This window comes from Myotis yumanensis, unplaced genomic scaffold (genome assembly GCF_028538775.1).
Source record: "Myotis yumanensis isolate MYYU_CA2020_CCGP unplaced genomic scaffold, mMyoYum1.0.hap1 SCAF_10, whole genome shotgun sequence".
In the NCBI taxonomy this organism is placed as follows: domain Eukaryota; kingdom Metazoa; phylum Chordata; class Mammalia; order Chiroptera; family Vespertilionidae; genus Myotis; species Myotis yumanensis.
In genome coordinates, this window is record NW_027223761.1 from 2,776,414 (window position 1) to 2,793,044 (window position 16,631).

Genomic DNA, 16,631 nt, shown 5'->3' on the forward strand with positions numbered 1-16,631 from the left:
GGGCTGGGGGCTGCCGCCTGGGCCTGCCTGGCTGTCTGGGTCGGGGGGCAGCTCTGACCACGAGGCCTGCTCGCCCCGCAGGTGCCCCCGCCCTGGGGCATCCCGGAGGGACAGAGAGAACTCTGGACCGAGGAGCCTGGCGCTCAATCCTCAGGAAGCAGGAGAGCCGTTATTTACAAAGAACATATTAAATACACGAGAGACCTCGGCTCCCACCCCTGCCCCGTGTCCGCTTCCGTCAGTCCTCCCTGGGCCCCTGCGTGAGGAGAGAGCTCCCCACAGACGAGGCGGGGTTCCCACACCCGCCCCTGTCTCTGCTTGGAGGGGCTGCTTGTCTGCGGGCTCTGTCCTCCCAGCTGCCACGCGGGCAGCCAGCTGTTCTGCGGGCTTCGCTGCGGCTCCTGCGGGAGGACGGCTGGGTGTGGGAGGCCTGCCCTTGCCCTCGGCTGTGTTTCCAAGCGGCAGATGCGGGGCGCTCTCAGGACCCGGCTGGCTCCCGTTCGCTCCCGGTCCCTGGTCTGTGGGTGAGAAGGATGGTCAGAGGCGGGATCTCCGCCCTGGAGATGGCTCAGCATCAGGGTTGGGGCGGGAGGGTGTCGAGGTGGGCGAGTCCCCCGGCTCTGACTTCGGATCAGCTCCCGCACCCACACCCTCGATGCTCTCGTTCTTTCCCTTGACCGATGGGCGGGCAGGAGGCAGGAGCCAGCGCTCTGCTTGTCGCAGGGGTCGGGGGGGGGGGGGGGGGGTGAGGGCTCCCGGGTGCGGCCTCACCTGTCACAGCCGCTGAGCCCCATGCAGGTCGTAGTCGCTGTCGGAGGAGTTATCGGGCTGGGCGGACACGCGGCGCAGGGCCCCCTCCAGAGCTGCGGGCAGAAAGGAGGCCACCGCGGGGCTGACCCACCAGCTACGCCAACGGAGCCCCCCGGAGCCCAGAGCCCCCCCAAACCCAGAGCTTCCCAGAGCCCCTCAAAGCCCTTAAGAACTCAGAGCCCAAAACCCCCCAAAGTCCCCCCCTGAGCCCAGAGCCCCCCGGAGCCCAGAGCCCCCCCAGCCCAGCGCCCCCCTGAGCCCAGAGCCCCCCAGCCCAGAGCCCCCCTGAGCCCAGAGCCCCCCAGCCCAGAGCCCCCCGGAGCCCAGCGCCGTGGGTGTGGAAAATCAGAGGGGCCTGGGGCTGGTGGCTGGCAGCCCCGGATCTGTTTTAATCAAATCATCCGAAGGTTCACTAATGACGCTGAACTCGGGGTTCCCACTGAACTCAGGGCTCCCTGGGCTTTGTGGTCAGGGAGCTGTCAGTACGGGGCTTCCTCGGCCACAGTGGCTCTGTTCTGCCTTGTGACCATCCGGCCTTGAGGCCCGCAGAGGAGCAGCTGTGGGCACGGCCTGGGCCATGGCCTTCTCTCCGGCTGAGCGGCCTGTTGGGCCGGATCCCTCCACCCGCTGCTGCGAGCACTGGGCAGGCCGGCACCCCCCTCCCCAGACGCCTCCCCTTTGAGCCCCCGCGTCCCTCCCCGGGGCTCACCTGGGTACACGGAGAGCTGGGAGTTCCTGGGGGGCTGGCTGTACTCATTCTCCAGGTGCGCGGCTGTGGGGTTCTCAACCTGCGACCGGCGGACAGTCGTCCCGTGATCGCGATGGAAAGACACTGAGCAGATGATGCAGAGACAGCGCAATTACTCCTCCTCCTCCTCCCCCTCCTCCTCCTCCCCTTCCTCCTCCTCCTCCTCCTCCTCCTCCTCCCCCTCCTCCTCCTCCTCCTCCCCCTCCTCCTCCTCCCCTTCCTCCTCCTCCCCCTCCTCCTCCTCCTCCCCTTCCCCCTCCTCCTCCTCCTCCTCCTCCTCCCCCTCCTCCTCCTCCTCCTCCTCCTCCCCTTCCTCCTCCTCCTCCTCCTCCTCCTTCCCAACAGGCCCAGAGCTTTAATTTCCTGCTCCCTTGGTGTGTGTGTGGGGGGGGGGGGCGGCGGCTGCAAGGGCACCCATGGCTCCTCTAGCACCCCCTCTCCTCCTTTCTTGGACGGGCTCATACTAGCCACGCTCAGACTTAGAGCAGGTTTGGGTTGGCCAGCAAGCTGATGGGCGGGTTGGGCCTTCCGTGGTCTGTCAGTCAGTCATCAGACACGGGTTAAACAGGGAATTGGTTGTACCCCGCCCCCTGCCCCCAGAGCTGAGGGCCTTTGTTGATAAAAAAGACTTGGCAGCACAGAGCCTTCCTGAAGGATGTGGCTCTTGACAAAGGGGGGAGCCTGTGGCGGGGGAGGGAGGAGGGGGCTGTGGTGCCCCCAGGAGGGGGCCTGGCTGTGGCTACAAGGAGAGAAGACGAAGGCCGGTGGGAGGTGGGCTGCCTCATCCGACGCTGACCACTGGCCTTCGGAAGCCCCGTGACAGACACCGCACGGTAACGCGAGCCTGACAGCCCTCTTCCTGTGCCCCGCTTTGAGATGGACAAAGCAGAATGCCGGGAAGGTTCTGCTCGTCCTGGAGGAAAGAACTGTGTCTGGCCCGGCCCGCCTGGCTCAGTGGCTGAGCGTCGACCTGTGAACCTGGAGGTCAGGGTTCGAGTCCCAGTCAGAGCACAGGCCTGGGTTTCAGGCTCCATCCCCCGTGTGGGGTGTGCAGGAGGCAGCCGGTCCATGATTCTCTCTCATCATTGATGTTTCTCTCTCCCTCTCCCGCTCTCCCTTCCTCTCTGAAATCAATAAAAAACTATATATTTTTTTTAAAAAAGAACCAGTGTTATATATAAAAATAAAAGAACTGTGTCTGGGTTTGCCCAGCTCTCGGATCCCCACGTCAACGTGATCATGGAGACCCCCTTCTGAGTACCCACTGCCAATCCCCGTGGGCACAGCCACTCCTTAACGAGAGCCGTGGGGGTCAGAGCCCCGGCTGCACCGGCTGCACCTGCGCTCAGCAGTGGGCCCATCCCTGCCTCCAGGTTCCTGCGGGGCCCGGGGCACCGGCCGGGCTGAGGGAGGCCTGCCTCCCGGACACTTACTGCTCTGGTTCATCCCGGTCGGGCCGATCCACTGGCGCTGCTTCTTCTGTCGGACTGGGCGGCAGACGGAAAGGCATGTCAGGTGAGGGCAGGGCTGGGGGCAGGGGTGGGGGGGGAGGAGGCGGGTGCAGCTGAAGGGGGCACTGCTGGACGCAACCCCCGGGGATCACTGGGGGCCTCCGATTTCTGACTTGCTGGGGAGGAAACCGAACTCCTCTCACGCTAGAGGCGCTGGTTGCCCAAACAACCGTTTAGAACCAGAAAGAAGACCTGGGAGGGCGGGAGGGACCTGCCAGGCCTGCCGCCTGGGGCCTGCCCTTTGCAGCCCTCTAACCTCAGTCAGTTTCTCCTGCGTCTGCAAGACAAGGGCCATGGCCTGCGGTATACATTCCTCACTAGGGGGGCAGTCACCCATTTGGTGGATGGGGAAACTGAGGCTCAGAGAGGAAGTGGCTGAGTCACCATTGTGCACACTGGTAGGGGTGGCCCTGGCATGTGTCTCCTGAGGTCAGCGGCCATGCAGACGACCCTCTGGGCCTGTCACCGTCTAAAGAATGGCCACACCCTTCCTTGGGCCGCGAGTGGGTCTCAGATGGGCCCCCACATGGGTGAATCAGCAACTGCAACGTTCCTGACTTCCTGTGTCTGTTACTTTGGGCAGAAAAAGGCCAGCGCAAGGGGGAAAGGGGGGCAGGGGGCAAAGCAGAGGTGGGACCCTCCACGTCCCCCCTCACAGGGCCTTGAGGGGGGGCGCTGGGGGCACCTGCACCTACATTTCTTCACCAGCTTCTTGTAGATGAGAGGCCCGCACGTGACCAGCAGCACAGCCAGCAGCACCAGGGCCAGGATGATGCTCATCACAGTGCCGGTGCCCAGGCCTGCCGGGTTGGGGTCCTGGCCTGGGGGGGGGGGGCAGAGGAGTCAGGACGGCCCGCCCCTCGCTATCAACCTGTCCCCTCGGAGGGCAGCTGCGGACTGGCTTCTCCCAGGGAGTCGCCGGCTCCTGCAGACGGCAGGGGTCTATCTGGCCGCCTCTCCAGTGTCTCGGGGATTCTGGCTACACATTCGCCCATCGACCTTCTATCGCCTAACAGCTGACCACCCCGCTGCCACTGGCCGCTTTGCAATCAACTATTTCGCTTTCTACCATTCGCCAGTGACGAGTATCGCCATCATACATGGCCCAGTACATGGTCATATACCCACAGCCGCTTCTCTCTTTAACGTGTTACCCGGTTACTGTTCATGCAGCAAATGCGTTCCCCTCTGTCCCTTGCTTGACTGTCTTCCCTCCTGAGAGAGTAGACGATAGGATGGAGCTGGCATTCATCGGCTGCCTAACAACACAGGCTGGTCCCTCTTCATGGCTCATTGCGCCTGAGCACGCCTGCCCCCTCTGCCCCCATTTGCCATCTCCTTTTTGGGGGGCCTGTTCTAAGGAAACGTGCTCCTGACTGGGCCCTAGGGGGGAACCCAGGCCTGCCCTCCGCCCGCCGGGCTGTGGCCAACTCACACGTGAGGAACACCCGCTTGCAGTAGGCTCGCTGCTCCTGGAGCTGGTGGCACTGGGACAGCTTCTCCCCGAAGCAGACCAGCCCCCGCGTGTCCTTCTCGCCGGCCTCCAGCACCTGGTAGGAGTTGACCGGCCCGCACTGCTGCTCCCGGCACACCTCTGCCCACCGTGCCATGCTCTTGGCCGAGGGGCTGTGGCACAGGGCTTCCCACTGCCGGCCCTGGCCCTGGCGCACCTCCACGGAGCCCGTGCACACGCCGCTGCCCCCCACCAGGCGGCTCTGCACCTGGGGCTGGAAATCTGGGGGAGGAAGCAATGGAGGTGAGGTGGCAGCTTTGCAGGGAACCCCTGGCCCGAGCCTGCAGGCCGGCCGCTGGGGGCCCACGCTGCCGGCAGAGAGGGGCCACCTCGCAGGGGGTGGGGCATCCAGTGGGATGACCTTCCTCTGTCCTTCCCTGCACCTGGCGTCCTCTCTGGCAGCTGCCAGCAGCTGGCCCCTGCCCACGTGGCGCTGAGGGGAGAGCAGGGGGCGGTGGACATGTCCTCTCATTCTCCTCTGCTCCTTGGGAGGCGGCAGGGCTTTTCAGAAAGGGAAACTGAGGCCGGGCCTGGGAAGTGCCTCCTGCTCTGAGTCCTGGCCGATCGCAGTGGGACAGAAGCCAGGAGTGCGGACCTTCCTGCTGGCCGGTCAGGGTCCCCGCTGCTCCGTTTGGAGGAACTGTGATCGCACCAGCTTTGGCCAGTTTCCATGGCAAGCCCTACATCTCCCACTTACAACAACTGTCAAAGGCCAGGCCCCTGGGGTGGTTGGCAGGTTGCCGCCTGCAGGGGGCTGGGGGGGGGGGGGCGGGGGGGGGGGCGGGATCTCTGAATCTCTGAGACCCTCGGGGGCTGCTTGGCCTGGAGGCGCAGCGTTGGCTCATTCTCACCAGGTGCCCAATGGGCGGGGGCGGCGTGTGTGCAGGGGAGCCCCCGGTCCAGGGCCATGCTTTCCAGCTTTGTGCCCTCGAACCCCGGGCCCTGCTGAGATGCAGACCCGAGGCTGCAGGGCGGGGCGGGCCTGGGAGTCTGCCTTTCTAACCAGCCCCCCCCCCCCCCCCCGCCCCATGACGTCCACACTTTGAGGAGCCGAGGCTTAGCCCGCAGGCTCTGGAGTGACCCTGCTTAGTGGCAATCGCAGCCAGGCGCTGGCATTGGGCAGGAACTGGAGCCTCTCTGAGCCCAGCCTCCTCGTTCGTAAAGTGGGGAGAACAGTAGCACCACCTCCCAAAGCTGTGGTGAGAAGAAAGCGCCTGGCCCCGCCCCTCCCATCCCTGGCCCCGCCCTGCCTATCCCTGACCCCGCCCCCTACCTGACCCCGCCCCTCCCGCCCCTCCCATCCCTGGCCCCGCCCTGCCTATCCCTGACCCCGCCCCCTACCTGACCCCGCCCCTCCCATCCCTGGCTCCGCCCTGCCCATCCCTGGCCCCGCCCCTGGCTGACTCGGACTCCGCCCCACCCTCCCTCCGACGGCAGCGCCCGCCTCCCCGCAGGCCAGGACCGTTCTTCCCAGTTTTGAGCTGTGTCTCCTTCCCCTCCGTTTCTCACCGACCCTGGTGTGGGGGACCCACGGACCAGCCTCATCGGCCACCGTCCCTCGACCACACCGGCTCCGCGGGAGGCCCTCCGGGGACGGCTCTGCACTCTCTCTGCCTGCGGTTCCCCGGGCCTCCCACTCCCACCATCGCTGCAACCTCGTCGGTGTCTGGGGCTTACAAACTCCCCTCCCGTGAGCTTGTCCTGCTCCGGGCCCCGCACGGCCACGCTTCCCGCCTAGAACCTTCTCTCCTTGGCTCCACCGCGCTCGCTCCTCCTTCAAAACCCTCCAGGAGACCCTGCCTCCTCCGGCAGGCCCCGCGGGCCGCCTCCGTGTGCCATCGGGCGGTCAGGCTGTGTGCTTTGCTTTAGGCCGTGACTGCTCCTCAAACCCCGCCCCACCACCACCACCCCACTGCTCAGAGGCCGACATTGCCCTCTCCCTCCCCCCTTTCTCCATAGTGCCCTGTGCTACCCGCAGGGGTTTCGGGATCGGTGGTGCCTGACCGTCCAGGGATGTCCATGGGTCCTGCCCCGGCTCACTCACCAGAGCAGACGAGGGCGAGGGCCCGGCCGCCCTCCCAGGGCTGGGCTCTCTGGAAGCACTGCTCCAGGGAGGCACAGCTGGCGTTCTGGGCCCTCCATCGGATGGGCAGGGGCCTGCGCGCCCCTGGGGCCGGGGTCCCTGCTGCCTCCGCCTCCGGCAGGTGCTTCAGGAAGGAGCCACACTGGAGGGCCTCGCAGATGCGGTCCCCCAGGGCCTCGGTGCTGTCCTGGTCCTCGTAGCCCACGGTGCCGCCCAGGCGGCCGCTGTAGAATTCCACCACGCCCGCACACCGCAGGCCCCAGGGCCCTGGCACCAGCCGCAGCCGGGGAGGAGCTGGGGGAGGGGAGAGGGGTGCGTCTGAGCGCCCAGGGCCTCCAGCAGTGGGCCCTCCTTGCTCCTGGATCCTTGGCTCCAACATAGGGACAAATGAATGACTGGCCGACGGCCCTGGGAAGTGGTGAGGTCCCGAATATTCCACTGGAACGCTTCCTGTCCGCCAGAGGTGGCACCTAACTGGGCCTCCCCCCTCGGCCCCCTCCCCGCCCCCCCCCCCCCCCCCGTGTTTAATTGCTAAATCCGACACCCTTCCCCCAGGGGCCTCAGAACCTCTTACCTGCGGGCTCTGGAGTGGTTGTGGGCAGAGGCCTTGTGGGAGGAGGGGTCGTCTTCAGTGGTTCTGCAATGAGACACCTGGTGAGGGAGGGGCAAGGGGTCCTGGAGGGAGAAAGGTCTGGGAGGAGGGAAGAGGGGGTATGGGGGCGCTGAGGGCAGCAGGCAGTGGTGAGGACGACCTGGAACTCATGATGGAAATACCACCCGCCCCACACGTTGTCTCTAAGTCTCCCGTGAGTGGGCGGTACCAGCCCATTTTACAGTTGGGAAAATGGAGGTTAGGAGGAGACAATGAAGTTAGCAAGTCCTCAACCTTTTCCATCCTATTGGACAGGAGCCAGAATCCCTCGCCTTCCCCTTCCAGTTCCCCACCGGACCCCCTTCCAGTTCCCCATCGGATCCCCTTCCAGTTCCCCACCGGACCCCCTTCCAGTTCCCCACCGGACCCCCTTCCAGGTCCCCACCGGACCCCCTTCCACCGGCCTGTTGGGGGCCACAGATCACAGGCCCTGGGCGGCCTCCACAGGGCGGTGCCCAGGCCAAGGGAACCCACCTAAGCAGATCAGGCTCAGGGGCTCCGCCTGGCGGGCGTCGCTGGCGTTGCAGTGGGAGAAGGACCCCAGCATTCCGTTGCAGGTGATGTGGTTCCGGGGGCTGCTGAAGGAAGGGACCGGGCCAAAGAACAAGGCTTCCCTGCACTTCATTTTCTGGCAGAGCGGGGAGGCCACGCTGGGGTGCCACTCGCGGCCCGGGCTCCGGCCCCAGCTCCGGCTGTCCACTGTGTGCCACTGGCTATCTAAGAGGACCTCTATCTGGCCCTGGCACTGCGAGCTGGAGCCCCGGAGGTTCACCTGGAACCCTAGGGGTCAAAGAGATGGGGGCGGGTCAGTCTGGAAAGGGCCCCTCAGTACCTCACTGTCCCGCTCTCCGCCCGGGCTCCCCAACCCAGCCAGGCTCCTGCCCCACCGGCTGCCTGCCGGGCTCCTGTGAGCGCGTCCTTTGGGGCACTGCAGGGACTGCCCAAACTCAGGCTGAGGCCGGTCCGGGAGGGTGGGGGGCAGACCTCTGAGCCAAGGGTGACTTGGACCAGTGGGCAGGGTCCTGGGCGGCCAGGCCAGTGGAATTGCCCGCTCTGGGAACGCCTGTCTCCACGGACCCAAGAGAGGCCGGGCGCCCGCTTCTCTCTCTCTCTCTCTCTTTCTCTCTCTCTCTCTCTCGCTTTTAAATCAATTTTATTGAGGTGCGACTTACATACCGTGAAACGCACTCATTGGAAAGGGCGCTTGCTCCGTGGTGTTAGGCAAATGCGTACGTGCCTGTCACCACCCGCCCTAGAATAGAGCATTTCCATGGCCAGCTCAGCCCCGGGCAACCACCGACCCGCTTTCTGTCACTAACGATCAGCCCGGCCGGTTCTAAAATGTCGGGAGTGGGGTCATTGGCATGTGTGTCCTCTGGCCTTTCCCGCCTGGCTTCCTCACGCGGCGTCTGAGGTGCCGCTGCGTGTAGCTGGCTCGTCCTTGGCATTGGGCGCCGTGTGGCGAGGCCACAGCTTGCGTAGCCCTTTGCCATTTGGGTGGCTTCCAGGTTTGGGCTATTGTGAGCGTCCTGTACCCATCTTGTCTCTTTGTGGGCACAGGTCCCCCTTCTCCCGGGGAACAGCTGGACGCGGAGCTGCCGGGTCATAGGCCGGGACACGCTTGTGTGGTTTCTGGACACAGTGAGGACACACGCTTGCATTTGCCTAACGAGACTCGGGAAAGCTTGGCAAGGAAGGAATGCGCGTGGGGCCTGCTCGGGTGTGGGGGTGGGAAGAGTGGGCGAACGGGGTCAGAACGGGAGAGGAGGTTCTTCCCTGTCGCTCTCTCCTAGGTGTGAGGGTGTGAGCCATGCGGCTGCATCGCCTGTTCAAGAATGTTTTCTTACACGTGAAAAGGTCGTCCATGTGAGTCTGACGACCGGGAGCTCTTCCTGGCCGGGAATTGCTGGTCGGGCTGCCTTTCTCTGCCCATAGGTGAGGGTCCCTGGGCCCCAGAGCACAGGGCTGGGGCTGGCCCAGGCCACGTGGCTCGTTAGAGGCTCAGGGGGCTCGTCCCACGGCTGATGTCGGCACAGCACAGCGTGCTGGCCCCCGGAGGCCGGACCAGGGAGGGGATTCTCCCCCCGTTTTGAGGGTGGGGAACCTGGGGCTCAGAGAGGCCAAGCAACTTGCTGGAGCTTGGAGCTGGGAGGCCATTGCCTGCTTCCAGGGCCCAGCCCAGGGCCCGCCCAGGCTCCTGTGGCCCCCCTCTTCCCACGGTGGTTCCCTCCGGCCACATTTCTCCTAAAGTGCATTCAACATGATGTTACCTCAGGAAATGTGCAAGAGAGAGGCCTGAGGGACACGAGCCTGGCAACTGGTGAGTTAAAAAAAAAAGTTCAAGCGGGTTCTTTGCTACAGGCCTTCTCAGAGCCTTTGCTAGGCCCGGGTACATGGTCCGTCTCCAGCAGGTGGGGTGCGGTTGCCTCCCCTATGTGGGAAACACCAGCCTCCAGAACTAGAGGCAGGACAGTCGGTGTGCTGTACAGTCTGGGGTAGCCGGGCCCTGCAGCCTCAGTTGCAAATGTCTTAGACCAGGAAGCAGCTGGCAGAACTGGGCGGGAAACGGGACCTCGCAAGGTGCATGATGGGTATGTTTTCTGTGCACGTGAGTGAGTCATGATAATAATTATCCTGAGAACCAGCATGTGTGTGCTGCGTTATAGCCATGGGGGCATCCGTGTGCAGGTGGGCATGTTACGTGTGTGTGTGCATGTGTAGGGGACCCTCTCTTATTCTCTGGGGGGGTTCACCCTGGCGGAGGTGCTGATTTCTTAATTGGCAGGACCCCCGACAGTCGGATAGACACACAGCCCTGCTCCCCTCACCCGCCACCCAGGCCCCGGCGGCTCTTCCTTACCTGGTTCCAACCAGGAAGATGCTCCGAGGCAGGTGGTGACTGCAGGAAGGAGAGAGGAGTCAGGAAGGGAAGCTGCCTCCGCTCCCGTGGCCGCCGTCCGAGCAGTGGCCGAGGCGCAAGGCTTTGCCTGTGGCCTGGGGACCCCTCAGTGGCCACGAAACCCATTCAGTGGTTGCAACCATCACTTCCTTTCTCGTCCTAAAACTTTGCTTTGTAAATGGACGTGCAGTGAAATTGACTTTCCCTCCGTGCACAAGCCCGTGAATGTCAGCACCCTGTAGGTCACTGTGGTCACCAGCACGGCTGAGGCCTGCGGCAGTCTCATCGCCCCCAACGCCCCCCCGCCCCCCCCCCCCCGGCCCCCGCTCTCCCTGTGCAGCGATGAGCCTGTCACAAGCATCGATTTCTTTAAAAAGCAGATGGACTGGAATAGCGGTGGTCAGAATGCACTTCGCGCCGTGAGGGCGAGGACCGAGTTTGTGCCTTAGGTAGCAAAGCAAAAATGACCTGTATGTTGCTTCCACTCAAAACAGCTTAACCTCCACAATCCTAGGGAACGGGGAATGAGCCCGCAAGTGAGTCCAAGACGGGGTTGCTCCTGCCTAGTGTCCCCCCGCAGGACTCGGGGCAGCAGTCTCTCTCGGGCTCCTAGCTCCAGCGGGGACAGCGAGGCTCAGACTCGGAGGGAGAGGGACCTGCCCGAGGTGTGCAGCCCGTTGGCGAGGGAGCCGGGCCCACAGCCCCTGCACCTGGCCGGCCAGGAACGGCCTTCCGGCGGCACAGCTCCTGCCTGGCGGGCGAGAGTTCACCACGGAAACCCTGGCAGCCTCGGGCCGTGGGGCTTGCGTCGCTGTACCAAGAGAGGACACTGGCCGCCTGGTGTCGTGTGGACTGAAGTCAGAGGGTCCATTTCCCCACACACAGGAATTCCCTCGCCCCGGCTGGTGTGGTCCAGTGGCTAGAGCGTCAGCCTGCGGACCAAAGGGTCCCAGGTTCGATTCTGGTCAAGGTGGCGGGCTCGATCCCCAGTGTGGGGCGTGCAGGAGGCAGCCGATCAGTGATTCTCTCTCATTGTTTATCTCTCTCCCTCTCTCCCTTTCTCTCTGAAATCAATAAAAATATATTTAAAACAACAACAAAAAATAATGATCCCCTCCTTGTCCAGGAACCTCTCGATTTCCGGCGAACCCTTCTGCCTGGCGGCCTGTGGGGTGTCCTGGGTCTGCTGCCTCTCTCCCTCTGAGGAGCGGCCGCCTGGAAGGTCAGGACCCCCACTTCCCGGGCGGACCCCAGGCAGGGAGCCGCATCCAACCTGCATCTGTGCCAGCGCTTGGGGAACACAGGTCACGGGGGCCCGGTCCTGTGTCTCTGGCCGAGCCCAGATGAAGGGATCGGTTTAGGATTAGGAGCTTTTTTATGTGCCAAACACGCAGAGAATCACACGGGGCTCCCGCCGGGGGAGCGTGAGGACAGGGGCCCGCGGAGGGAGAGCAGCTTCGGGCCTCTCACCTCGCTCACTGGGGCCTGTGCCAGTGGCCGGAGAGCGAGCCGATGGGGGCAGCGGCCTTCACCATCTGGCTCACTGCTGTCTCCGGGTGGCCTGGTGGCTCAGGGACTTTGCATGAGTCTCGTGCCACACATATGTCCCCACTGTCCCCCTTTCTGTTCAGAGCTTCATGTCACACAGGGGCTCATTCTTCCCACCCACAATCCTGTGCAGAAGGGACCAGGCTCACCCCCACTTTAAGATCAGGAAACCGAGGTTCAGAGAGGCTGAGCGACTCGCCTGCGGTCACACAGCTCATGGCGGAGTCGAGGCAGAAAAGCCATCACCATCACTTGCCAGGGCCCCTGGGCATCTACCACGGGGAGACCCCAGAGCCTGCTCGCCCTGGGGTACAGGCAGGGGAAACTGAGGCCGAGAAGAGGGAGGACTCCCACCACATCTCGCCTAGCTGTGCCCCCAGAGCAAAGGGGGTGCTGGTGCCTGGGGGAGGCCTGGGAGGCCAGCCCGAGAGGGTACATATGACGATGGTTACAGAGGAAGTGGCCACCACCACAGCTGCCGTTCAAAATGCAGACCCCAACCTCCTAACGCATTCGGCTGCGGGGCCTGAGGCCTCAGTCCCTCTGAGTGTGAGTTCCCGCCGGGAGCTGTTGCCGCAGACCTGGCTGGTGAGATCGCCCGGCGGGGTTCAGCCAGGGGCTGTGTCCCCGAGAGAAGAGTGCTCAGCACCCTCTCCTGCCGCCCAGCTCAAGGGGGAAAACGCCCCGTCCTCCCAGAGGCCCCTCGGCCTGGTGCTCACAGCCGCTCTGCCAGGGGTCCCCCAGGCTGGCCCGCGCCCCTGCACACTTGCCCTCCCTGCCCGTTTCCTCAAACATCTTCTCGTGAGGCCCCGGCACCCTCCCAGGCACAGCACGGCCCCAGCGCTCCCAGCCCCACTACCCACGTCGCTCAGGACTCTGAACACGCCCCCCCCCCCCCCCCCCCCCGTCACTGGCCACTTCACCTCGTGTCTGTCCCCCATCACACCCGACTGCAATGTCGGATCCACCAGGCGGGGGTCCTTGTCCTCGGCACTGAGAACGGGGCCTGGCGCATAGTGGGTGCTCAATCCACACTGTGTGAGTGCCTGACGGACGCTGAGTGTGATGACGGGGAGAGCCTCCCGCGGCAGGCCCCGGGCGTCCCCCATGTATGCACGCGCGCACGCACACACACACACACACACACACACACACACACACACACAGTAGGTGGTCAATCAGTGTTGCCAGGCGGAGTTGAAGTCCCTCCCTGGTCCCTATGGAGAAAACCCCCCTGAACACCCCCTGGTCCCTCCGCCCCTCACTGGGGCCGGATCCCTTGTGCCCAGTGCCCAGTGCCAGCAGGGCCTCCGCTCTGCAGCTGGACAGCAGGCCGGGCGGCCTGCTCGCAGCTGGAGCCCCGCGCCCTCCTCGCCTGGGACGCCCCGCCCTGCGGACTGGGGCTGCCCCTCGTGAACTCGGCCACTTTTCCCTGCTGTTTCCTTGGCTGCACTTGTCATGATATTAGTGTGGATTTCGGGGCTCGTTTACTTGTGTCTTTAACGGTCTCCTCTGTCAGCCCGTGCGTGGCACCAGGCCCGCGAGGGGAGGCATCCCGTCCTGTTCTGCTTCGCACAGAGCTGGGCACATAGTAGGTGCTCAGTAAACACGTGCAGGTGAGAACATGCATGAGTGGCCTGTGCAGGAGGGTGGGTTGGGAGGAGGACGGCCAGGCCAGCATCGGGCAGGGCCCCTTCCCACTGAGTCCCACCTCACCTGTTTCTCGCTGGCTCTGATAGTGGGAACAATAATGGTAATTATTATTATTATTGTTCAAGCTTCTCGAGCACTTCCTCTCCTTCATGCGACATTCTTCCTAACACGCTGCGTGCATCGGTTCATTTAGTCCTGGCAAACCCGCACGAGGCCGGGGTGCTACGTTCCCATCTGCAGGGAGAACTGACGCTGACGGACAGGCCCGGGCCACCCAGCTGGCAGGCGGTGGACCGGAGTTCGCACTGCGGCGTGCAGGCCCTTCCACCGGTGCCGGCTTCTGGAGGCCCAGGGGCAGCGCTCAGGGCCGCCCCCCACCCATCCCGGCGGGCGAGCCCCCGGCAGGGTAGGGCTAAGGGCAGTGGCAGAGGGGAGCAGCCGTGGGAAGCCATGTCGCTGTCGCCCCAACCAGGCCACGGGCATCTGCCCCAAAGGTCCTAAGTCCCGGGCATGGCCCAGGGCCGAGGCTGCAGCTCCTCCCGGCGTGGCTCCAGGTGCCTGCGCTGGCTGCCGAGGCTCCAGCCCTGGACCTGAGCCCCAGACCTTGGTGGCTGCAAACCCACTGGTTTACGGTGTGTCCGCGGCCATTTTCCTCCTCCCGGGAGCGGCTCTGTGGGCCCTGCTCTCAGCTGAGGGGCCAGAGGGGCCTCCCTCAGAGCAGCAGTGATGGGCAGGGTCGGCTTGTCGGCTCTGCTGCGCACTAGCTGCTTCGCCCTGACTTTTCTGGACCTCAGTCTTCTCCTCTGTGAAAGGGGCTGGCCTACTTCAGAGGCTATTGAGAGCTTACAGAGGAAAATGGCTTTAAAGGTATTTTCTAAGCTGTGACCCACTGAGCAACAGGGATGTTTATTATCCGCCAGCACACGCACACACACACACACACGCGCGCACACACACCCCCTGGGAACCACATGCCCTGGGGTCCCAGATGGTCCCCGTCATACTCGGGGTGAAGGCGTTGCCTCCAGTCCTCCTAACTGTGGGCTCCTTCGGGCCGCGGCCGTGTAGTCCGTCCAGGACCTCCCCCCTCCATGGGATCAGGTGGGAGGGAGGCCCATGAAGCAGGACCCCCCACCCATGCCCCCTGCTCGGCAGGGTCAGAGGCCACAGGTGAAGGGCAGGTGGGGTTTAAGGGCCCGGTCTTAGGGCTCCCCGAGGCCCAGGAGGCCGCAGCAGCTCCCCAGAGGGTCCCGGGAGGCAGAGGGCCGCCCCCAGACCTTCGCCGGGGACAGAGGCATCTGTGTCTTTGAGGTTCCGTGCAGAGCAGCCAAGGGAATGTGCGTGCACACGTGCCTTGTCACGCTCGGGGGACGGTAAGACAACGTTTGGAGGCACGTCTGGCCCATGAAAACACACGCACACACACACACACACCTACTTACACACATTCACACACCTGCTCACACCTGCTCACAGCTTCTCTCAGCAGCACCGTCTCCTGAGACATCCCTCCAGCTCCCACACCTCTCCCCGCCGCTCCTTCCAAACCCGTGAGAAGCGCTCAGGCCCCGGCCAGCTCACCCCCGGCATGAACAGAGGGGAGATGGCGGCCGGGAGAGCCGCGGGCACCCATCCTGGGTGCACGTGCTCAGGCTTAGAAGCCAGTGCCGGCCCAGACGCAGGGCGGTGGTCGGAGCCAACGAGCCGCAGCTTCCAGCCCCATCCCCCCCCCTGCAAACAGGAGGTCCGGCGGTCCCCACAGTGGAGGGGCGCGGGGCAGGGCTGGGTTCAGAAGCCCCTCTCTCCGCCGGGAGGAGACCCAGGCTGAGCGCCCGGCCTAGCGGCCTGGCCGGTGGGCCTGGCTGGGCCCCCGGGACTGACCCAGAGCGACCAGGGACGGAGGATGCCTCTTGGGCACCTGCTCAGCTGAGCTCTCAGAGGCGGTCCCCGCCCTGCCTCAGCCACTCCACCAGCATCATCAGGACAGCCCAGAGGGGCAATGTCCTGGAGACGGCGTCGGAGCCAGGGCCTTTTGGCAGGCAGGGAGGCTGCGAGGGAAGCCAGCATAGGGGGGGGGGGGCGCCCTGAGGCTTGGTTTCCATGCTGAGAGCCGATTTAGCATGGGTTTCATCTGGAGGCTCCCACGAGGGCAGGAGAGAGCAGAGTGGGGTCAGGGGGTGGTGCAGCAGGGGCTGGGGGCTCAGACAGGAGTCCTGGTGGCCCTGCCCTGCCTGCGTGATTCTCCCGAGAGGGGCATGCGGGCCTTCGAGTCAGACCCAGGGGCGCACTGCATCTCCTCCCGGCACCCCGAGCCCAGGGACCCTGGCGGACGCCCCCGGGGCACTCACCCAGCACCCCCAGCAGGCAGAGGGCGGCCAGCGGCATTGGCAGCGACTCCATGGGCACGGCCTCCTCCTGCCTCCGCCGCGAGCTTGGCGGTGGGTGAGGCCGTCTGGCCCGTGTCTCCCTCTCAGGGAGGAGGGCGGGGCGGCGCGTGGGCTGGGTGGCACCGGAGCAGCAGCGGGGCCCCGCCGCCCGTGTTTGAAGTTGAACTGTCAACTTCCTCCTGGTGAAACCACCTGGCCCAGTTCGCATGGCGGCCTGGCTCCTGCGTGCTTCCTGCCCGAGATGCCAGAGCCGGGCGGCCTGGGGTGGCGGGCACTCGAACCAGGTCCTCGGGGGGGGGGGGGGGGGGGACTGAGGCCTTGGCTCAGGGAATAGGTGCGATTGGGGGCCACACGCACCGCCTCACAGGGTTTGGAGGTGGCACTGCGGCGTCCCGGGACTCTGGTAACCCCAGCACTTTCATTCATCTGTTCGTTCACTCATTCAACGCATCTTTGTCCAGGCCGAGCTCTAGGCGCAGAGCGGTGAGCTTTCCCGCCCGCCGGCCTCCAGCGGCCCCTCAGCACTCACAGCCCCCGCTGCACCGTGAGCAGCCTCCGCTGATGCCCGTGCGGCTCCATCGCTGCAGCCTGAGAGGGAAGAGCTGCCACTGAGCCCCTGGGGGAGCCGGGGTGGCCTCCTCCGTCCTCCCAGCCTCCCTGAGAAGGGGGCGGGGTTTTCCGTGTCACAAACGGGGAAACTGAGGCTCAGCAGGGACCCCCCTTGGCCTGCGGAGTCTGAACCCACGTCCCTCCATTCACAGCCCTGGGCACCGCCCGCCTCCCCCGCGAACCAAAGGCAGAGGCTGTGCCTCTTGTCTGAGCCGAGT

The 16,631-nt window shown here is 64.8% G+C and overlaps 1 protein-coding gene across 1 annotated transcript; it reads right to left on the reverse strand.

The window, feature by feature from the left end:
• Positions 1 to 132: 132 nt before the first annotated feature.
• Positions 133 to 15,844, reverse strand: CD5 (CD5 molecule). Its single transcript, XM_070426369.1, has 11 exons — positions 15,766 to 15,844; positions 10,178 to 10,216; positions 7,792 to 8,097; positions 7,240 to 7,302; positions 6,627 to 6,959; positions 4,505 to 4,804; positions 3,765 to 3,890; positions 2,992 to 3,045; positions 1,520 to 1,642; positions 772 to 863; positions 133 to 518 (listed from the first exon to the last, which is right to left on the reverse strand). Exons 1-10 carry the CDS (start codon positions 15,815 to 15,817, stop codon positions 775 to 777), a joined length of 1,485 nt encoding a protein of 494 aa, XP_070282470.1. The 5' UTR covers positions 15,818 to 15,844; the 3' UTR covers positions 133 to 518; positions 772 to 774.
• Between the last annotated feature and the right edge of the window lie 787 nt (positions 15,845 to 16,631).

Excerpts from the sequence above, each read along its gene's own strand:
- CD5 (XM_070426369.1), bottom strand. The coding sequence starts at position 15,817 with ATGGAGTCGCTGCCAATGCCGCTGGCCGCCCTCTGCCTGCTGGGGGTG. Across the intron at positions 3,891-4,504 it reads CAAGCGGGTGTTCCTCACGT|GCCAGGACCCCAACCCGGCA; the intron begins GTGAGTTGGCCA and ends CCCCCCCCCCAG. Across the intron at positions 3,046-3,764 it reads CAAGAAGCTGGTGAAGAAAT|TCCGACAGAAGAAGCAGCGC; the intron begins GTAGGTGCAGGT and ends TCTGCCGCCCAG.